The sequence below is a fragment of the Mobula hypostoma genome, chromosome 4, assembly GCF_963921235.1.
Source record: "Mobula hypostoma chromosome 4, sMobHyp1.1, whole genome shotgun sequence".
Taxonomy (NCBI): Eukaryota; Metazoa; Chordata; class Chondrichthyes; order Myliobatiformes; family Myliobatidae; genus Mobula; species Mobula hypostoma.
Window position 1 is genome coordinate 86,955,095 of NC_086100.1, and position 23,059 is coordinate 86,978,153.

The 23,059-nt window shown below is 44.4% G+C and overlaps 1 protein-coding gene across 1 annotated transcript in view; it reads left to right on the forward strand.

Annotated features, from left to right (window-relative positions):
• Positions 1-23,059, forward strand: part of LOC134345449 (rootletin-like) — a 387,184-nt gene that overhangs the window by 300,725 nt on the left and 63,400 nt on the right. The window contains exons 30-31 of the mRNA XM_063046136.1: positions 10,616-10,779; positions 18,631-19,071. Of these exons, the coding sequence (XP_062902206.1) occupies positions 10,616-10,779; positions 18,631-19,071 (605 nt within the window). The remainder of the gene's footprint in view (positions 1-10,615; positions 10,780-18,630; positions 19,072-23,059) is intronic.

Genomic DNA, 23,059 nt, shown 5'->3' on the forward strand with positions numbered 1-23,059 from the left:
TGGTGGTATTCAAGTTCAACAGTACATGACAGGGAATGAGGAAAGGTGCAGCTGACTCATATCGTTTCATATCACCAAATCATATCATTGCCACGCGGCCTGATAACACATGCTCGCAGCCCAGTGGTTGGGGACCACTATCTTAAATGATCACATCCAGCCAGACTAGTTAAGAATGGGTAATTTTCTATGCTGAACTAGTTGGGTGTTTACAACATTCCAGTTTCCAGCTGCCCAATCGTTTAACTCATTTAAATTTTACATTTGTCATAGTGGGATTCGAACTCGGATCGCTGGATTATCATTCTAGACTTTTGGGTGACTAGTTTACTAACTTAAGCATCACATTACCATCATAATAAACAGGATTGGTTACATGGACTGTACTAAATTAGCTTGATCACCACTAGAGTGACAATGGAAAGCATAAGAATGGGATGCTAGAATTCTTGTTCCAGACAAACAGAAGCTCAAAACCTTGAAATCCGAAAGTTCTGGAAACACACAGCAATTCAGGTAATACCTGTGGAGAGAGAAACATTTCAGATCTTTAATCCTCTGTCAGAACTTTGTTGTTGTTGTTTGTGTGTGTGTGTGTGTGTGTGTGTGTGTGTATGTATGTATACTTTAAAGTCCTCAGTTGCACCAGTGAATTCCTTGAGAATTCTGAAACAAACCACCCCAGAGTTCTGAGTCAAGGGTACTTGTTCCTTGTTCAGAGCAGAGAAGTTTCCTACTTCCCCTATTTTTTTCCTTTACAGAAACACATGTGCTTCCACAAGATTTATCTTTCCTCTCTTTAAATTCCTAGGAGTATTGGCTAGTCCTCTGTACAGCAGCATCCCATAAATTAACCCAGTGAATCTGCATTGCATCATCCTAAGGGTATATTCCATAGAGACCATCAAAATGGCCTCCAGTACTCAAATATGTGTACAATTACAGTGAAATATCCTTACTTTGTTGGCACCAGAATGTGTGTTGTGTTGGCTGTTAACACAAACATTGCATTTCCTTGCATATTTCGATGTACACATGATGAATAAATCTGAATCTAAATCTCTGTATTCCAACACAAATGAAACAAAACACAACACGCCAGTTCTAACAAAGGCCAACATGCTGCTTGCCATATGTATCACTCGTTTTACTTCCACATTAACTTGCAGCATTTTGTGTACCACTGCACATTACATCTGACCCCTTCTGTGAACCAACACTTTCTTTTTATTTGTCATTTAGTAAGTATTATGTTTTTAATTCTTCTGACCCAAGCTAAATAACATTTTTTCCATATCACACTCAATTTGTTATCTTTGTGCTGTTCATTTAACTTGTAGCTACTCATTTGCAAACCTGGATAAATTACACTGCCCTTTCATCTGTCATTACAGTTGGGCATTCTACTGATCCATGCGTACTAAAAAATATTTGTCCGCCAAGCTTAAAAAGACCTATTTTTGTGTGTAACCCTTAGGTTCAGCCAGCATGCATTGTCTAAGGGAAGACAGCCTCCGGCCCAGCCAGAGTGAGAAATCTCATTTGTGTGGATGCCGCATAATGTGCTGCCAGTTACAGATCCGTACCACAAACTATCAGACAGTACACCATATGCAATTAAACAATTGAGCTTTATAATTCTTAATCTAATTATAGGGTTAATAAAGAAAATAAAAAGAAAAAGGGCCCATTTTAATGTAACAGTCTAATGTGCACGTTGAAGCTCACGTTTCCGTCCATTAGCAGTGAAACATTACAGAGAAACTATTACATTAGCGGTGAAACATTACAGAGAAACTATTACATTAGCAGTGAAACATTACAGAGAAACCATTACATTAGCAGTGAAACCTTACAGAACGTTACACTTTCCCCCCACCAACTTTCGTCATGTCCTCATGATGTTGAGATAATTCACCAACCCTTCTGAAAGCACAAAGTCCGACCCAGATGTAAAAGGCAGTGACATAGGCTAGCCTATGCAGTGGTCTAATTCTCCGAGACCTCCTTTCCCCCTCACCTAATTCTTCAGGTTCTGACATGACTGGGGATACTTATGGTCTACCTGGTGAGGTCTCCCTTGACCTATCACTCATGCTCACCTGCAACTCAGACCCAAGCCCCGCTTCATCCCTTGCAGGTTCACACTGCAACCTAGGCTGTCCACAGATAGCCCTCTGCCCCCAATTTCACCTGACTCAGTGGGAGAAGGTCTGGGAGTCTCTTCCTTAATCAATGGGGAGTTAGCAAAAGGTAGCATATACTATACATCCAGGTCCTCATCCTCCGAATCAATATCCCTCTCAAGGGTGGGGGCCAGCTTAACCTCTCCTGCTGTTGACCCTGCAATTGTCCCGCATCTCCACAGTGTCCTCTTACTAGGTTTAGGCTCCAAGTCGGGCTTCGGGTCTACCTGCACCTCTTGCCCCAGAGGCAGAAAGTGGTTCTGATGGAGAAACTTGACAGGCCCATTTCCATCCTCTGGTTTCACCTGGAAAGCTAGCAGGTTTGCCATCTGGCTCTCCACTACATAGGGCATAGCCGCCCAGTGATCAACCAGCTTATGCTTCCCAGGTAGGCCCAAGTTCCTTATGAGGATTCGGTCTCCCGGCAGGAGTTGGGAGAACCTCCCTTTTGATCATGACTCCTCTTATTTCCTTGATTCTGTTTGGCAGCCACGACCCCAACTAATACATAAGCCCTTTTCAGTTCCCTTATCATATCAGACATGTACTTCAGATAAGTCTTCGGTGGCAAGTCACCCTCATCAGTCCCAAAGCAAAGGTCAATGAGCAGCCTCGCCTCGCGCCCAAACATCAGATAGTATGGCGAGTACCCGATAGCTTCATTTTGGGTACAGTTGTAACTGTGGACTAGATGTCCAATATGTTGACTCCACCTGCTCTTCTTGCTGATCTCTAAGGTCCCAAGCATGTCTAGCAAGGTCCAATTAAACCTCTCTGTCTGGGGATCACCCTGCAGATGACAGGGCATGGTCCTCGACTTCTCGACTCCAAGCATGCCCAGTAACTCATGGACGAACCTGTTCTCAAAATTCCATCCCTGATCACTATGTATCTGCCGGGGAAGGCCATAATAAACAAAATACTTCTCCCACAACACTTTGACCTGGTCCTTGGTAGGAGAAGCCTGCGCATATCTGCTACAGTGATTCGTGATGGCTAAGACATTCACCGTGTTGTTGGCATTAGGTTCTATTGACAGGAAGTCCAAACACACCAGGTCCAGGAGCCCCACACGCTGCAAATGGGTCAAGGGAGCTGCCCGCGTAGGCAGCGCCTTCCACTGTATGCATTGAATACACGACTTCCAGTATTTTTTGACCTCCAGCTTCATTTGGGGCCAGTAAAACTGGTCTCTGCGCAACCCATAGGTCTCTTCAACCCCCAAATGTCCAGAATCATCTGAAGTGACTTCAATGCAATCCTCTGATACTTCTCCGGCAGAGCCAGCTGGGGTCAGTCTAGAGGTGACATGACCCGGTATAGGATCTGTTTCCTCAACTCAAACTGATGCCATTCTCTCAGTAATGGAGGTACCACCGTGTGTTTCATCTTCTCCGTCTGAGCCATGTCTCCCTTTTCGACCACTAACCAATTCTTACTAATGCCCGGGTCATCTTGCTGAGGTCTCCTGGTCTCAATTCTGGTAACTGGTTGGTCTTCAGAATAGTCAGTTTACAGTAAACTTGTGGAATGGCGTCATCAGAAGCTCCCAATTGATCCACTGCCCCTGCTTTCCCTCTGCCTTCACAGTGATGGCAAACTGACACATGGGCTTCACCCCCGAGGCAGGAACTCTCTCCCACTCCTTGTCCCTGTTCAGCCCCTCAACTGCCCGTCGGGACAAAGCATCAGCATCAACTGCTTCCCAGCCAGTACCTCAGGCTGAAACCATAGGCAGACAGTGCTGCCAACCAGTGGCATCCAGTTTCGCCAAGGTCAGGATATAAGTTAGTGGATTGTTGTCTGCCCTCACCTCAAACTTGGCCCCACAGAGGTAGTCACTCAGCTTATCCCCCACTGCCCATTTCAAAGCTAGAAACTCCATTTTGTGTGTGGGATAGTTTTTCTCAGAGGGCAACAGACTCTGGCTGACAAATGCAACAGGTCTCAACCCGGTTCCCTGATCCTGATACAGGACACCTCCTAAGCCCTCTTGGCCAGCATCCTTGTGCAGTACATACGGCAATCGGGGGTCAAAAGCCAGCACTGGTGGCTGGGTCAGCAGCTCCTTCAGTGACTGAAAGGCCTCTTCACATTTTGCATCCCACCTCAGTCCAAAGGGCTCCGACAGGCTAAGATAATCTACACCCTCCCTTTTTTCCCTTTTCTCCCCTACCCTTTCTTCACTAAGGGAGGGTAACCATGCAGAACCTGATTCAACGGGTGACTCACTTTTGCGTAGGCCTTCACAAAGTGCCGATAGTAACCACAGAACCCGAGGAATGAGCGCAGAGAGCTCACAGTCTGGGGTCTTGGCCAGGTGGTCACCGCCTCTATCTTAGCCAGATCTGTAGCTATTCCTTCCGTGAGACTAGGTGCCCAATATAGCTAACAGACATTAGCACTTGTCCAGGGAAAGTTTTAACCCTTCATCTTTCAGGCAGCCTAGCTCCTTCAGCAGCCTCGCTTCATGTTCTTCCAAAGTGGACCCAAACACTATGAGGTCATTCAGATACACCAGTACCTCAAGCAAGTTCATATCCCACACCATGTTCTCCATGACCTGTTGGAAATTTGCAGGGGCTCCCGAGATGCCCTGAGGCAACCCCTGAAAAAATCCCAGAGGACAGTTTGTAAATGCTGTTTTCTCTTTATCGGCCTCACTCATGGGGATCTGGTAATATTCACTCCTCAAGTCCAGTACATGCTGAACCACTTCACACCACTCAGGCAGGCCAGCGGGCCTTCAATCCTCAGGGCCATATACTGGTCAGGGATGGTGAGTCTGTTCAGAATCCTATAGTCCACACACATCCATACCTTCCCATTCTTCTTTGTGGCCACTGCTATTGGGGACACATAGGGGCTTTGGGACTCAGTGATGATCTCAGCTTCCTTCAACTAACACAAATGTTGCCAAATGTCTTCCACCCCTGCAGGGGCCAGTATTCGCAACCTCTTTCTAAACGGGGTGTCCTCGGTCACACAGAAAGTGTGACAAATGCTCGTGGAACAACCCACATCAAACTCGTCAGTGGTAAAGACACCTACCAGCTTCAACATCTTCACTACCAATCTCCTCTTCCCACCCACAGGAACTGGAGTGTCGCCAAAGCTGAATGACTCAGCGGGCAACTTCCTCCTTTTGTCCAATAGTTTCTCCCCGGCTTGTCTCACAAGGACACTGGACATTACCGTCACCGGAAACAAATGCGCCAGGGGCATCCCCTGCTTGAAGGTGACCTCCCTCTTCGTAGTGTTCCTGACGATCACTGCCATCCTGCCAGCCTGTACGACCGAGGGTTTCTGCATTTTGGGCCTCACCAGTACCCCAGCCAGAAATCCCGACTCCCCCTCGTGGTCTTCCAGTGCATCCACTAAGAGGGCCTCGCCCTCAGGCACTCCGGGAAATTTAGGAGTCCCCATCGCTCTCACTACTTCCCTGGGCCATAACACAATTGGCTTCGACTGGGTGAACCATGCAGTTCCTCGTCTAAATTTGGTATCGGGCCCAATGCAGCCACGTACTTCCTCAAAAGCAGCTCGAAACATCGGGTGCACGGACAATGTTCCCAGAAAGCTCTCGACGGCCTTCTCCTTGCAGGCCCCCAGGAGACTTCTCAGAAGAGGGGTGATGATCCCCACCAGAATTGAAAAGCCACCCTTCTCAACAGGGTCCGGACAAACCAGCACCAGCGTATCAAGGACCTCAGACACTCCCACATCGGCCTCCAAGAACTCCAGCTTCACTGACAAGTATCCATTGTATGGATAATCACCAGCACTAAGACCCCAGATCTCCAGTACACTGAATGGTGTCAATGGTAAATGCTTCAGATACCGGTTGTAAAACGAACGGTACAACAACGTGACCTGTGACCCGGTGTCGAGTATGGCTTTAGCATAAATACCCTCTATTCGTAGCAACACACTGGAGCATGGTCCCACTAAGCCTTCAGGAATGGGGTCTTTCACTTTCGGGAGTTCCTTGGTATATTGCTGGGAACGTGTTCCCCCAGAGACACCAGGCCATTCCCTCACTGGGTCTCCTCTAAGTTTTCCCAATGACTCTCTCTGCTTAGGTACCCAGGGGCTCACTCTCCGAGGGGCTTCCCACCGTTCACACTCCTGCAGTGTTAGGTTCCTTCTTCACCACGGTATAACAGACAATACTGGCCCTTCTCGTGGAACCCCGGCCATCTGCAGCCCTCTGCGTAGTCAATCCCCTTAAGGGATCCCCTCTCTACCAGTCCTATCATATGGGGGATCCACACCCACTTTTAACACTCGGGACATCTCGGTTCTCAACTCTGCCACAATCTCCTTTACCATCCCCTGGGTTGGGCTAGCAGTGGTCACTTCACCACAAGGGGCTACTACCAAGGACTGTACCCTGCTGACAGAGCCCTCCCACACCTCCAACATGTTCTCCTCCTCCCATAACTCTCTGATCAGCTCAACAGAAGAGGAAGTGGAGCACGTCTTACGAGACAGTTGGAGACCCCAAGAAATTAGGTCCTGGAACTGGGCACCCGTTGCTATCTGGTCCATTCTTAACTGATCCATCTCAGCTCCCTGAATGACCCCTCTGCGCTGCAAGCAATTTAGCTGCCTCTCTAGCTGAATAATGTAAGCAGAAAGCTTCTCTGCATTCCTCCTGCTGCATGTTCTGAAACACCACCATGAGCTTCATTGGGCTCCTTGCCATGCCAACAGTGCTCTCTAATGCACCCAGATAGTTGGCAGTGTTGGCTCCGGGTTGCTGTGTTTTCACAGCTCCCTCCATGTCAGCGGCCAAACCCCTCAAACTCTCAACCAATCTCTGTCACCTTACGTCATCAGAGCACTGCCACTCATCGAGCAACTGAGAGGTCTGCTCCGCCCAAGTCTCATACTCCTCTTCCCTTCAGAGAATATTCTTAGCTTCCGGTGGGGACCCCTCTACCTGTGCACTGGACCACTTATTTGCCAGAGAGGTAAGGGCTGATGCCAACTCAGAACTCTCACTCTCCCCTGGGGGACAAGGACTAATTAGACATTCCTAATCCAACCACTCCTTCCCCTCACTCCTCAGAAATTATAGAACCCTGTCTTTGAAGTCTCCGCCCCCAGCTATGGGAAGCTCAACTTGTGATTTGGCTCGCTCCGCCACACTCTCCTCCCCGCTGACAGTATGGGCAGGCCATGGCCCCACCTCACCTGGGGCACCAATAGCAGGGGGCAGTTCCACCACCGTTATGTCAGCGCTAGTCTGAACTAAAACAAGGTCTGTGCCCGCCATTTTATCAAACCTCCACCCTGCAATCGTGGCTTTGCCAACAGCTTTAACAGTACTCAAAGGTCGAATTAACAATTCATCTGGAGTGTGAAATTCCACTCCACTCAACACGCACACATTAGTTACCACCTACCCACCCCAGCAGAATCCATACCAGCACACAACCCACTGGTTCAATGCTCAGGGCAATCACACAACATCCAATGAAATCAATCCCAGACGAGCCCCCACAATTGTAACCCTCAGGTTTGGCCAGCATGCGTTGTCTAGGGGAAGACTGCCTCCAGCCCAGCCAAACTGAGAAATCTTGTTTGTGTGGATGCTGCGTGATGTGTTGCCCAGTTACAAGTCTGTACCGCAAAATATCAGACAGACACCATATACAATTAAACAACTGAGCTTTATATTTCTTAATCTGACTATAGGACTAGTAAAGAAAAAGGGTCCATTTTAATGAAACAGTCTGATGTGCACAACATGGTTGTTCATCCATTCGTTCCCATCGACCTCTTCTGAACGTTGTCAACTGATGGACCATTGCTCCAAGTCCACTCCATCCTGCGATCTACCAACTCTCTCCACATGCGTCTTCTCCCTTCATCTCTCACCAACAAAAAGCCCGCAAATACCTTCTCTTGGACACACAAGAAGAAACAACATGCCTCTCATTGGATGGTGTACATTCCAAAGCCCCTGTTATCTCTAGTTATAGCACAAACACTGCTGCTACAGAGAAACCATCACCTTAGCAGTGAAACCTTACAGAGCATTACATGTGTGATTCTGATTTCTGATTCTTAACCATACTAGTACGTTATTGCCAATCTCACTGTTATTTATCAAACATGAAAATCTAGATATTTCTCATTCAATGTTATCCTGCTAATTATATCATAAAACAAAACCCAATCGGTTTTGGCAAACATGATTTCCCTTTAATGAAACTATTGTCTAATTAATTCACTTTAGTTGTGCCTTGTTAGTACCTGTTTTGTGGCGAGCAGCACAAAGGTTGTTGTGAGATGACTGGTCTGTGGTTGCCTAACCTCTCTCTACCCATTCTTGAAAGTGACAATGTTTCCTGTTCTCCAGCCCACAGGAATCTTTACAGATTTTTTCAATGATTACCTTTAAAGCAATCACTTTTGTTATCTCTTTTGTTGTCCTTCTTATGACCTTAGCATGTTGGTCATTGGATCATTAATCTCATTAATTTCTCTGCTACATACTCTTTACTGGTATCAAGTCCCTTACTCTTGTTAAATTATTAGTTTTCTACTAGTTCTACAGGGTAGACTAACAGGAACCATTGGCATCTTGTGCCATTCTCATGCCTGTTCTCAGTTTTTACTTCCTCAACTATTAATGGTCTAATTTTTACTTTGACGTTCTTTTTCCACAGTTGTTGCAGCAGCAGTACAATGCAATTAATAATCGTAGGGAAAACTGTGAATTACCCTAAGTGTGTGTGTGTGTGTATATATATATATATATATATAAAATAAGTAGTGCAAAAATAAAAATAAAAAAGTAGTGAGGTAGTGTTCATGGGTTCATTGTCCATTCAGAAATCAGATGGCAGAGGGAAGAATCATTGTGTGTGTGCCTCTACGCTCCTGTACCTCCTTCCTGATGGTAGCAGTGAGAAGAAGGCATATCCTGGGTGATGGGATCCTTAATGATGGATGCTGCCTATTTGAGGCATGGCTCCTTGAAGATGTCCTGGACGCTAGGGAGGTCATGATGGAGCTGACTTACGTTCACAGCTCTCTGCAGCTTACTTCCATTCTTTGCAGTGCCCCCCCCCCCCCCACCCTCATACCAGACGGGGATACAGCCAGTTAGAAAGCTCTCCATGGCACATTGGTAGAAATTGGTAGTGTCTTTGCAGACATACCAAATCTCCTCAAAATGAAATATAGTCGCTGCTGTGCCTTCTTCATAACTGCATTGATATGCTGGGCCCAGGATAAATCCTCAGAGATGTTCACACCCAGGATCTTGAAATTTCTCACCCTTTCCACTTCTAATCCCTTGATGAGAACTGGTGTGTGTTCCCTCATCCTCCCTTTTATGAAGTCCACAATCAGCAACTTACTCTTATTTATCCCGTCCCTGTGTATCATTCTTTTTTCTCATGTTTGATGGTTTCTAAAAAATATCCCTACACTTACTGGAACCATTGTAATCTTTCTTTTAATTTAATACCATCCTTAACATCTTCAGTTACCTGGAGAAGGATCTCTTCTCCATTGATGAATTTATTTCTCATATGTGTGTCTGTCCTAAATGAAAATAAAAGTAACTACAGATTCTGAGAATCTAAAATAAAAGCAGAAAATTCTGGAAAGATGTGAAGTATTATCCTCAAACAATTCAAAACTATATAAAATTGTGATCACTTTCCCTTTTGGGATCCCTTACCATATGAGTAACTAACCCTGTCTCATTGCTCACAGTGGGATATGAAATAACTTGCCCTTTCATTTCCTCCATGATCTAGTGTTTAATAAAATGTACCAAATACATTTTATGAATTTGTTTTTCTAACAAGCAGTTTGATTTAGCTACCTCTATAAATATTAGTCTCCTGTACCTCTCCTAGGAGCTTCTCTTGAAGAGAGCTTCTGGTGTTTATTAGCTGCTTCCATCAGTGTTTCTTGTTCTCACTTATCTCCATCATCCTGACCTTTCGAACCAATGTCATTCCTTATCTTTTTCTTATTAACATGATCCAGCATTCTTGTTTTCATTGACACCGTCACACAACATGGAGAAAGACCATGTGACCCATCGCACCCATGCTGACCAGTGGGAACCCGTCCATATTAATCCTGACATTTTACTAGTGCTTTCTGACGCTGGTCACAAGGTTTGAAAATTGCTCTCGGTCCAGCTATTTAGTGATGCAGAAATGGAAGGGATCGAGGCCCGTGGGCTCAGAGGTACAGTATGTGGAGCCGGGGCAAAGGAAGAGTGATGGCTTAATTCAATCATGGAATGGGATGGAGATGTTTAACGACCTTCACCCCTTAGTCCATCACTCCTGTGGTAGATATCTGAAGTGGAACAGTTGGATGGCAGGAGACTTGTATCTTGGCACTTTGCCTCTGAAGTTCCAGATTCTTAGTTTCTTTACTTTGTTTCAAAGGGAAGCGTGGATTGGATGGACGGTTGAACAATGCTCAAACTGCACTGGCGCTACAAGAAGAGATCAATAAACGCACAGAGAGAGAGAAGAAGGGCCTAGCTGAGCGGGTGGCCACTTTGGAGCAGAGTCTTCAGTCATCTGAAGGCGAGAGGCAGGCTCACCAGGTAATGGTTGTCAAAGGGGCAGTTGGCCAGTGCTCGACAACCAGCACAGAGCTGATCCATCAGTGTATTTGGTCTAATACTCATGTTGTTACCCATCTGTCCAAGCAATGATGTTTACTGTGCCCTAGAATTGGCATTTGACCTATATCCCTCAAAACCTTTCTATTCATGTGCCTGTCCAAGTTCAATTTAAATGTTGTTAACGTACATGTCTCTAATCACTTCAGCTCAGTCCATATATCCTATTAAATCTCTCCTATGCTCTTCCTTTGCCCTGGCTCCACATCCTGTACCTCTGAGCCCACGGGCCTCGATCCCTTCCATATCTGCATCACTAAATAGCTGGACCGAGATATCACTGGCAGCTCAGTCCATATGTCCTATTAAATCTCTCCCCTCTCATCTTAAACCTGTGCCCTCTCATTCTTCAGTACCCAACTCTGGTCAAAAGACTGTGTAAATTCACCCTATCTATGCCCCTCTTCATATTATTCATCTTTATGAGATCACCCCACATCTTCCTACACACCACTGAATAAAATACTAGCCTGCTCAGCTCCTACCGATAGTTCAGTCCCTTGAGTCCTGGTAACATTGTTGTCGTTTTTTTCTGCATTTCTAGCTTAATGGCATCTTTCCTATAGTATGGTGACCAAAACTGAGTAAATTCATGATCAAAGTACTTACATGTATCCCCCGCTTTTCGAACGTTTGCTTTACGAAACCTCGCTGTTACGAAAGACTATATTAGTTAGCTGTTTTTGCTAACAGAAAGTGTTTTCACTGTTAGGAAAAAAGACAGCGCGCGAAAAAAGGCAGCGTGTGCCCTGAGCAGCCAAGCTCCTCCCCCGGAACTGCATTCTAGCCGGCATTGCTTAAACACATGCCTGTGAGCATTTGTGCTTTATCTCGATTTATTTTGAGCATCCGTTTGCAAGATGAGTTCTAAGGTATCGGAAAAGCCTAAAAGAGCTCATAAAGCGGTAGCCGGGATGCACCCAGCACATCTTTAAGAAAAAGCTGAAATAAACAAGCTAATTAATTAGGTGCCACCCAGCACGTAAATGTTGGCCCAGAGCAGAGGCGGTCGCCGGCTATCACTGTATGCTTCACGGATCGGTATCGGTCGGCAGCCTGAAGGTTGGGGACCACTGCACTACCCCAACCTCAGACGACTCAGCCTAACACACCATCATCAGTGTGCTCGGCGCTGTCTTCCCGATTCCGGTAAGTGATACTACACTGTACATACATTATTTCTACTTTATATAGGCTGTGTATTTTTATGTGTTATTTGGTATGATTTGGCAGCTTCATAGCTTAAAGGTTACTGGAGAGAGTGTTTTTGCCGAGAGCACTTGCGTGAGATTTTCACTATGGTGGACAGTGCGGCAATGATTGTAGAAAAGTATTTCTACTTTATATAGGCTGTGTATTTATCATATTATTCCTGCTTTTACTATATGTTACTGTTATTTTATGTCTTATGTGTTATTTGTCATGATTTGGTAGGTAATTTTTTGGGTCTGCGAACACTCACAAAATTTTCCCATATAGATGAATGGTAATTGTTTCTTCACTTTACGACATTCTGGCTTACGAACCGTTTCATAGGAACGCTCTACCTTTGGATGGCGGTGGAAACCTGTATATGTCACACACACACACAAAATGCTGAAGGAACTCTGCAAGCCAGGCAGCATCTATGGAGAAGAGCAGAGTGGACATTTCGGGCCGAGTCTCTTCAGCAGGACTGGAGAGAAAAAGATGAGGAGCCAGAGTTAGGAAGGTTTGGGAAGGAGAGTGAGAAACACAGGGTGATAGGTATGATAGGTAAAACCGGGGGGGGTGGGTGGGAGGTAGGGGGTGAGAGAGGTGAAGTAAGGAGCTGGGAAGTTGATTAGTGAAAGGGATACAGGGCTACGGAAGGGTGAATCTAATAAGAGAGGACAGAAGGCCAAGGAAGAAAGAAAAGGGGAGGAGCACCAGAGGGCAGTGATGGGCAGGCAAGGAAATAAGGTGAGAGAGAGGGAAAAGGAGATGGGGAATGGTGAAGTGGGAGGAGGGGGCATTACCGGATTGCCTGCCCATCACCTCTTCTGGTGCTCCTCCCCCTTTTCTTTCTTCCTTGGCCCTCTGTCCTCCTAATAGATGCCCCCTTCTCCAGCTCTCTATCTCTCTCACCAATCAACTTCCCAGCTCTTTACTTCACCCCCTTTCCCTCCACCTCCCCCTCCCGGTTTCACCTATCATCTTGTGTTTCTCCCTCTCCTTCCCCCACCTTGCTAACTCTGGCTCCTCATCTTTCTTTCTCCAGTCCAACTTGCTGAAGGGGCTCGGCCCAAAACACCGACTGTACTTCTTTTCATAGATGCTGGCTGGCCTGCTGAGTTCCTCCAGCATTTCGTGTGTGTTGCTCGGATTTCCAGCATCGGCAGATTTTCTCGTTTCAGAATCAATGAAAAGCAGCAAACAACTAACGTGAAAAAGAAGACAAACTGCACAAAAATTGATTGATTGGTTAATTAATTAATTAGTTTGATTGCCTATACTGAGAACACGAATTGTAGAGTCCTTGAAAGTCAGTTCATAAGTTGCGAAACTCGTTCAGAGTTGAGGTGAGTGAAGCTATGCAATCTATGTTGGTTCAAGAGCCTGATGGTTGAAGAGTGATTGCTGTTCCTGAACTTGGTAGTGTGGAACCTAAGGCTCCTATACTTCCTACCCGAGTGAAGACTTGAGAAGAGAGTATGGCCTGGATGGCGTTGGTCCTTGATGTTGAATGCTGCTTTCTTATGGCAGTGCTCCTTGTAGATGAGCTCATTTGTGGAGAGGGTTTTGCCTGTGATGGACTGGGATGTGTGATAATTTTCTTGTGGGCTTTTCCGTTCCTGGGCATTGCTGTTTCCATATCACACCATGAAGCAGCTGGTCAGGATACTCTCTACTGTGCATCTCCAAAATGCCAGTATTCCAGTATTCCAAATCTCCAATATCCCAAATGCAGCCTCACCAATGCATTGCACAACTGCAAAATAACATACTAATATCTATACTCAGTGCCATAGTTGATGAAGGCCAGTATGTCAAAAGCCTTCTTTACCACCCAAACTGCAACACTACTTTCAGGGAACTGTATACTATAGTCCTACACTCCTCTGGTCCATGCCACTGTCCAGGGTCTTACTGTTCTCTGTGAAGGTCCAACTGACTTGAAAGTTTTCAATGTGGACCAACATCGTCAGTTAAATAATGATATAGGAAGTAGCTGTGATGTACTAGAGATGATCAGAAAGAGATTAATATTAGTTTTGAATGAATATAAAGTTGAAACAGGAAAATTTTAAATCAATGATTATTACAGGAATTGTGCATATTCAGCATTTCCCCCAAATTACAAAGGTAATATGTATTAATTAAGATAATGAAGTTAATCCTTTAAATTTGCATCACTTTCAACAAGGGCATTTATCAGGAAAATTTGGCAGTTAGGTTAATTGAAAAAAACATTTCTTCTTAATTACTTCCAGCTGTATTTCTAAGACATGTTGTTAAGCTGATGGAAATGCTTGGATCGGAAACTGAAATAATTGAGTCATAGGGCGATACAAAAAGAAACAGGCTCCCACGAGCATTGTACTGACCATCGACCGACCATTTGCACTAATCCTTATGTTGAGTGTGAGGTTGCTGTTGCAATACCACTCAACTCTGCTGATTTATCTCATTCCTGTATGTCTCCTTGTTGCCATTGGATTTTGCTGATAACAGTGCTGTCATTTGTGAATTTAGAAGCAATGTAAACACAATGTCTAACCACACAGTCATGAGTGTAAAGAGAGTAGAAGAGAGGGAAAAGCCCACATCCTTGGGATGTGCCCGTGTCGATTGTCAGCGAGGAGATGGTATCACTGATCTGTACTTTCTGTGGTCTCCCAGTCAGGGGATGATCATATTGAATGGCAAATTGTAATCAATAAACAGCAGCCTGACATCTCTTTTGAAGTGGCCTAATGCTCCAAAGCAGAGTGGAAAGCCAGTGAGATTGCATCTGCCGAGGACCAGTTGCAACCGTAGGTGAATTGCAGCAGGTTCAGGACCTTGCTCAGGCAAGAGTTTATTCTGGCTGTCACCAGCTGCTCCAAGCACTGCATCACAGTAGATGTGCATACTACTGGTGGGTAGTTGTTGAAGTGGTTACCCTGCCCTTCTTGAGCACTATTCCTTTGAAGCAGGTGGGAACCTCAGACCACAGGAGTGAGAGGTTGAAGATTTCCTGAACGAGTGTTCCAGCCAGTTGGTTAGCACAGATCTTCAGTCCCGGGCCAGGAACACCATCAGGGCCTGATTCTTGTGAAGGATGTATTTAACATCAGCATCCAAGACTGATCAAGTCACTGGATGCTCTGGGGATCTGAACAGTGCAGTGTTATTCTCCCTTTCAAAACATGCATAAGAGGCTTTGAGCTCATCAGAAAGTGAAGCATCATGCCATTTATGCTGTTAGCTGTTGCCTTATAAGGAGACCCTGCCACAGCTGCTGTACATCTGATTGTGTCTCTAATTTCACATGGAGTTGCCTGGTTGCTCTCACAATGGCCTTCATAGGTCATACCTGGGCGTCTTGTATGATCCTGGATCATCAGTTCCGAACACACCAGATCTAGACCTAAGACTCTGAATCTGGCTTGGAAAAATGCAGTATGCTCTTGAATTCACACATTCATCCACATCGTTCTGTAAACACTGCATCCTCTTTTGACTATACCATCATGGCCCTCACCATCAGTGCTGCAGTTTTCAGTCTGTGCCTCTGTGCTGGGTGTGGAAGTACAGCCAGACAATCAGATTTGACAATGTGCGAGTGTAGGAAGGCACATTAACTGTTCTTGATGGTGCTGTAACAGTGATCAAGTGTGTTGCTTCCTCTAACTGGAGAAGCCAACGCACTCAATTACAGATGGTATGTTGAACATGAGATGATGACATTGTTTTCATCCACTATAACTGGTTTTTAGTAGTAATCATTGTGTCAAAATTACAAATGCTCACTGCTGTAGTTCTGCAGTATATCTCACAGTGATGTGGCACAAATTCCATACGACCATAAGACCACAAGACATAGGAGCAGAAGAAGACTATTTGGCACATCAAGTCTTCTCCACCATTGAATCATGGCCGATCCTTTTTCCCCTCCTCAACCACATTCCCCGGCCTTCTCTCCATAACCTTTCATTCCAGGTCCAAACATGAACCTATCAATTCACCCAACAACCTCGCCTCCACAGTGTCTGTGGTATATTCCACAAATTCACTACCCTCTGGCTAAAGAAATTTCCCGGCATCTTTTTTTTAAATGGACGCCCCTCTATCCTGAGGCTTTGCCCTCTGGTGCCAGACTTCCCCACTATGGGAAACATCCTTTCCACATCTACTCTGTCTAGACCTTTCAATATTCGAAAGGTTTCAATAAGATCCCCCGCCCCCCAGCCTTCTAAATTCCAGTAAGTACAGACCCAGAGCTATCAAATGTTCCTCATATAATAACCCTTCCATTCCCGAAGTCATCCCTGTGAACAGCCTCTGGACTCGCTTCAATGCCAGCACATCTTTTCTTAGATGAGTAGGCCAAAACTGTTCATAATACTCAAGGTGAGGCCTCACCAGTGCCTTATAAAGCCTCAGCATCACATCCCCGCTCTTTTATTCTAGACCTTTTCAAATGAATGCTAACGTTGTATTTGCCTTCCTCAACACCAACCCAACCCGCAAGTTAATCTTTAGGGTGTTCTGCACATGGACTCCCAAGTCCCTTTGCATCTCAGTTTCTTGGATTTTCTCCCTGCTTAGAAAATAGCCTGCACATTAGTTTCTCCTACCAAAGTGCATGACAATGCATGTTCCAACATTGTACTTCATTTGCCACTCTTCCCCATTATCCTAATCTGTCTATTCATTTGCCACTCTTCCCCATTATCCTAATCTGTCTAAGTCCTTCTGCATCCTACCTGTTTCCTCAACACTACCTGCCCTTCCACCAATCCTTGTATCATCTGCAAACTTGGCAACAAAGCCATCTATTCCATCATCTAAAAAACACTTATTTACAACATAAAAAGAAGTGGCCCCAACACCGACCCCTGCGGAACACCACTAGTCATTGGCAGCCAACCAGAAAAGGATCCTTTTATTCCCACTTGTTGCCTCCTACCAATCAGCCAATGCTCTAACCCTGTCATACCATGGGCTCTTAACTTGGTAAGCAGCCTGATGTGTGGCACCTTGTCAAAGGTCTTCTGAAAGTCCAAATATACAACAACTACTACATCCCCTTTATCTATCCTACTTGTAATCTCCTCAAAAAATTCCAGCAGGTTCGTCAGGCAGGATTTTCCCTGCAAGAAACCATGCTGACTTTGTCCTATCTTGACCTGTGTCACAAGTACTCCATGGCCTCATCTTTAGCAATTGATTTCAACATCTTCCCAACCACTGAGGTCAGTCCTGCTGGTCTTTTTCCTTTCTACTGCCTTCATCTTTTCTTAAAGAGTGGAGTGACATTTGCAATTTTCCAGTCCTCTGGCAAAATGCCAGAGTCCAATGATTTTTGAAAGATCACTACCAATGTCTCCACAATCTCTACTGCTGCCTCTTTCAGAACACTAGGGTGCAGTTCACCTGGTCTGGGGGACTTATGTACCCTTAGGTCTTCCAGCTTTTTGAGCACCTTCTTCTGTGTAATAGTAACTGCACTGACTTCTCTTCCCTCACACTCTTCAACATCTGGCACTCTGCTCTTATCTTCCCACTAATTTTTGCTTTGTTGTATGCCCTCTTGTTTGGTTTTACATTAGCTTTGACTTCCCTTGTCAGCCACGGTTGTACTATTTTACCATTTGAGTATTTGAATAATACATCTGTCCTGCACCTTCCACATTTTTCCCCAATACTCACACCATTGCTGCTCTGCTGTTATCCCTGCCAGCAGCTCCTTCCAATTTACTTTGGCTAACTCTTCTCTCATACCAGTATAATTTCCTTTACTCCTCTGAAATACTGCTATGTCAGACTTTTACTTCCTCCCTATCAAGTTTCAAGTTGAACTCACTCATATTGTGATCATGTTTCCTAAGGTCTCTTTTACCTTAAACTCCCTATTCGCCTCCGGTTCATTACATAACACCCAATCCAGTATAGCTGATCCACTCATAGGCTCAATGACAAACTGCTCTAAAAAGCCATCTCATAGGCATTCAACAGACTCACTCTCTTGAGATTCATTACCAACCTAATTTTCCCAATCGACCTGCATGTTAAAATCTCCCATGACTATCGTAACATTGCTCTTTAGACACGTTTTTTCAATTTCCTGTTGTAATCTGTGGTCCACATCTCAGCTACTATTGGGAGGCCTGTATATATTAGCCATCAGGGTCCTTGTACTCTTGCAGTTTCTTAACTCAACCCACAAGGATTCAACATCTTCCGATTCTATGTCACATCTTTCCACTGATTTGATGCCATTCTTTACCAGCGGAGCCACGTCACCCCCTCTGCCTACCTTCCTATCCCTCCAATAAAATTCCTTTCATTATTTATCATTCTGAGGATTCACAAATAGGAAATTCAGACTGGATAATAATGCTTCTCTTGACTCAAGACCAAGATTGGCAATAGCAGCAAGGAGGGAGTTAGGGAGCCCACAATCACTGCTTCCAGAACAAAATGAAGAAGGTCACAGGAGGAGTTTGCAATGATGGTCATATTAGCCTTGAACATGTCTTCACATAACCTACAGTTTTGTGATGTATGTGTGCTTGTCTGGAGTTTTATGACTGTCTTTTCCTGCAGGAGAAGATCAATAGGATCAAAGTAAATGAAGCAAAGCTGGAGGCCGACAAGCGAAAGTTGAAAGACGCGCTGGAGGCATCTGAGAACCGTGTCACCAAGCTGGAGCTGCTACGCCGCTCCCTGGAGGGGGAGCTGCAGCGAGGGCTGCTGACCTTGAATGACCGTGAAACTGAGGTACAGGCCCTCCAGGACCGAATTAAGATGCTTCAGCGGCAGGTGGCTGACAGTGAGACAAAGGCTGCCGCCCTCCAGCTTTCTGTGGATCGTCTGTCAATGACGCTGACTAAGACAGAAGAAAGCGAGAACAGTCTCAAGGACAAAGTACAGAGTTTGTCGTTGACTCTCTCAGACAAAAGTGCTGGCAGTACATTACTGCAAGACAGGATTTCCCACCTTCAGAAAGCCCTAACCTCCAGCGAACAAGACCGACGAGTACTTCAAGTAAGTTCCTCAGCTAAGAGTGAAGCTGCAATGTGTTTACTCCTCTTTTAGAATGAAATGATTCCATGTGTTTATCTTCAGAATTAATTATTCCAATGCTCATTTAGCTGACTCCCATCCTTCATAATCTACACTTGTCTGAAACATTCTTGCCTCCTGTGACCCCCAACATCCTGCTTAATTTATACCAGCCTGATCTATACCAGACGTTTTCAATTTTACTTGGATGTTAGGACTATCTTCCTCCTGTTATCATCCACCCACAGTCTCATTCTCCCAATCTCCATAAACTCATCCTCCAACTCGCCAAAAGATACATTCCTCGCATTATCAATGGTTGCCTTGACTTTTCTTCACTCCACCACAGATACCTCCTGGGCCTTCAGTTCTGGATCTACACCTGTCCAGATTACTCTCCACCCGTAAGATAACACACCTCTTTGACCGAGCACTGCTTCTCTTTTTGTAGCTCAGCATTAGATTTGTACTGAATAATGCCACTGTATAAAGCCAGTGGGTGCTTTCTCTCTTATAGGCACAGTAAAAATAAAACTTGGTATTCTTGCTAGTCAAGTTTGAGCGTCAGACCAGGCTTAACATGATCAACATAAAGGCATAGTACTGCAGGTGTAAATGTGAAAAAAATGCAGATTCTAGACAACATTCATGGAGAAACATAATTACTTTAGCCTGAAATGTCAGCTCTAGTTCTCTATCTGTTGCAGCCTGACCTACTGAGTATTTCCAATATGATCAATTCTTATTGGAGGACAAATATCTTTAATTACACAGGTTACTGTTCAAGTGGAGAGGAGGGAGAGGGTTGAGGGAACATGAATAAAGTTTATTTTGTTAAAAAAGTGCACTGCTGCTAATCTGAAGAATTGTGAAGTAAACAATCAATTTCCTATTTACAATCGTAGATCCCAGAAACAGTTCATGGTTGTTCCATTTTATTGAATAATCTCATTCAATCTTGAAATCATTCTAGAAATGGACTTAAACCATTGGCAGTGTTTAATGCAACTTTGGGCCACTTATTTGAGTATCATAGACACCACACAGGAGAATAAAATGGATTACGGTAGTATTATAGTGAAAAATTGGGTGTATGTTGATTGGCACATCTCAGTGGGCCCAAGGGTGTGCGTCCATACAGAACCTCACTACAACACTGTGACTGCCTGAACGGATATCTACAAAGTCTTGTTCTATTCTTGGGTAAATGACCAACCTCTGAGTCAGTTCCTAGCACGGAAATGAAGAGAAAATCAGATTGATGTATCCTTGATTCCATCTGCTCCACTTGAAGCATGCAGCTTAGTAGAGCACTGGGTTATTTGTGAATTCTTAAGGTGATGTAGATGTCTCAATAAAGGAGGAAATTGATTAATTTCCACATGGAATTCATGTCAGCATAATAGTTAGACAATGGTTTAGAATCCAACAATAAAGCATCTTTTGTTCACCATTTATTGTTTACCCCTGTTTGGCAGCTACCCATTTGGACTCTGTCATTAATGGCCAAATAGATGGACAAAATCTCTCTCAAGAAATATCTTTGTTTCCAGGCCCCTAATACTAATTGTGTCCCCGTGCCAGCACCAAAGCTAATCCAATTCTTCTTGGATATTTTTTGAAATGGCTGGTGGCCAGTTTCAGAGCTCCAAGCTTAGAGAAGATCCAGAAACTGAGAATGGGAAAACCAGGACAACAAACACCAGCTGTATCCAATTATTTTGATGACTCACACAACCTTCACTCATGTGAAGACAACTGGCATTGCGTAAAATCCAACAGTAGGACCAAATATTGAGTGTTTCAAGCTTAACACTTTTGGATATTTCAATGTACTAAGGGTCACATTTAGCACAAACTCTGTAAATATAACTCGTAAATCTCAGAGCAAAAATCGAACTGTTGGAAGAATTCAGTGATTCAAGCAACATCTGTGGTGGGAAAAGGAATTGATGACATTTCAGGTTGAAACCTTTCATCACAGCTGAGAAGGGAATTGCCAATATAAAGAGGAGAGAGGGAGGGGATGAGAGAGGGACTAGTAGGTGAGGAGGAGTGAGGAATGATGAGCAGAAAAAGTCAGGTGGGGAGATGGAGGTGGAGTTCGAGGCAGAGACAGGCAGATGATAGATGAAGGCTGATTAGAATGGTGCGGATGGGTCAGAGTGTTGGAGAGGAAAGTGAAATTGGAGATAGTGGGGTGAGGGTGGGGAGTGATGTAGAGGCCACTAGTGCTGGAATTTGATAAAGAGGGGAAGTTTTATTTACTTACTGAAATATAGCATGGAAAAGGCCCTTCCAGTGCTTCGAGCTACATTGCCCAGCAACCCACAATTTAATCCGAGCCTAATCACAGGACTCTTTATAATGACCAATTAACCCACCCACTGGTATGTCTTTGGACTGTGGGAGGAAACCAGAGCACCCAGAGGAAACCCAGATGATCACGGAGATAATGTACAAACTCCTTATGGACAGCAAGTGGGAAGTTATAATGGGAACAATGAAAGGAGGAATGACAGACAGACGGAATCGAATGAGGAAGGAGATTTGGCAAGTGAAATGTGTGGGTGGAAAATGGATGGAACTGGGGGGGTCAAAATGGGTGATGTAGGGTGTGTGTGTGTGTGTGTGTGTGTGTGTGTGTGTGTGGGGGGGGGGTGGGGGGAGGGGAGAGAGAAAGTAGAGAGAGAGAAAGAGAGTTGAGAGGGAGAGGGAGGGAAAGGGGAGGCTACTTAAAGCTGAAAATTCAATGATTATACTATTGGGTTGTGGACTATACAGGCAGAATATGTATTGTATTTGGTTTGCTAAAGCCAGGTGAAGACATTAAACCCCATCCAATATGGACATCTATGGCTCCCCTCACTAAAGGGAGGATACACTGTAACCACCCAATCTTCAAAGACTAGCTCACTTCTGTGTTTGTCCTCCATGGCAAGATTAGCTGCCAATACCCACTATCTGAGGGTGGCTCCCCACCCCCACCTCCACCAAAGAGGACTTACTTCCAGTTAATAACGTAGTTTAAAAAACTGCTCATTTATTTTTAGTGATACTCATTTAAATCCAGACAAAATTCTGAAAACACATTGAAAACTCACAGTGATTTTCCAACAAAAAAAATTCCAAATTATAAAGGATTTCTAAAACACAAAGTATTTCCAAAACCCATTACAGCTCCTATAAGCTAAAAAGACAAAGCTACAAATCATCCATCACAGAAATCGAAGACAGAGGAACAGATTCTAGTTCACCTTGTGTTTCTGTCATTCTTCTTAATATTCCTGAACCATTCATAATAAGGCTGTCTACTCACTACATTTATAGTGTTTTTCTTCTACTTGATAGTTTTTCAAATATATTTTTATGCAAACGGTCTAAGAGCTTCTGCAGACAATGTTCCAAGGATCCCACAGATAATGTTGTAAAGCAGACTCTCTGAGCACACAAACTTTCCAACTTTTAACAGGTCAGCTATTTGATGTGCTAAGTGATAGTGTCAATCTGGTCTGCAGGTTTCCTTGAGCTAAATAACTTAGCCATGTTATCTTGGTTGAAGCAAGCCCAATTAAATAATTCCATTGTCTTACACTGCAACTTTTGAAAAATCAGCCCAGGAGCTTTCAGCCAGTCTCCTGCGCTTTACGGACAGTGCTTATTTGCGAAACTGTCCTTTTAACTTCAGATGTATAATTGCTTTCTATTTTCATTAGAAACTGAAGACGGGCTCCCATTTATGAAAAAAAGCTGAATAAAGAATATTAGTTGGAAGTTCATCTTACTCAAATCAATCCTATGGATTTCACTACTATGTTAGTAAGCTGAGATTGGCAAAAAAAATAGAACCCCCCCCCCGGCAGTGAATATCCATAACAAATGTTGTTCTTCTCATTTGCATTGGGTCTCAAGGGCAGACAGTTTGTTATGAGAAGGAGACTTAAAATGGCATCCATCGGAGTGTTTGGGA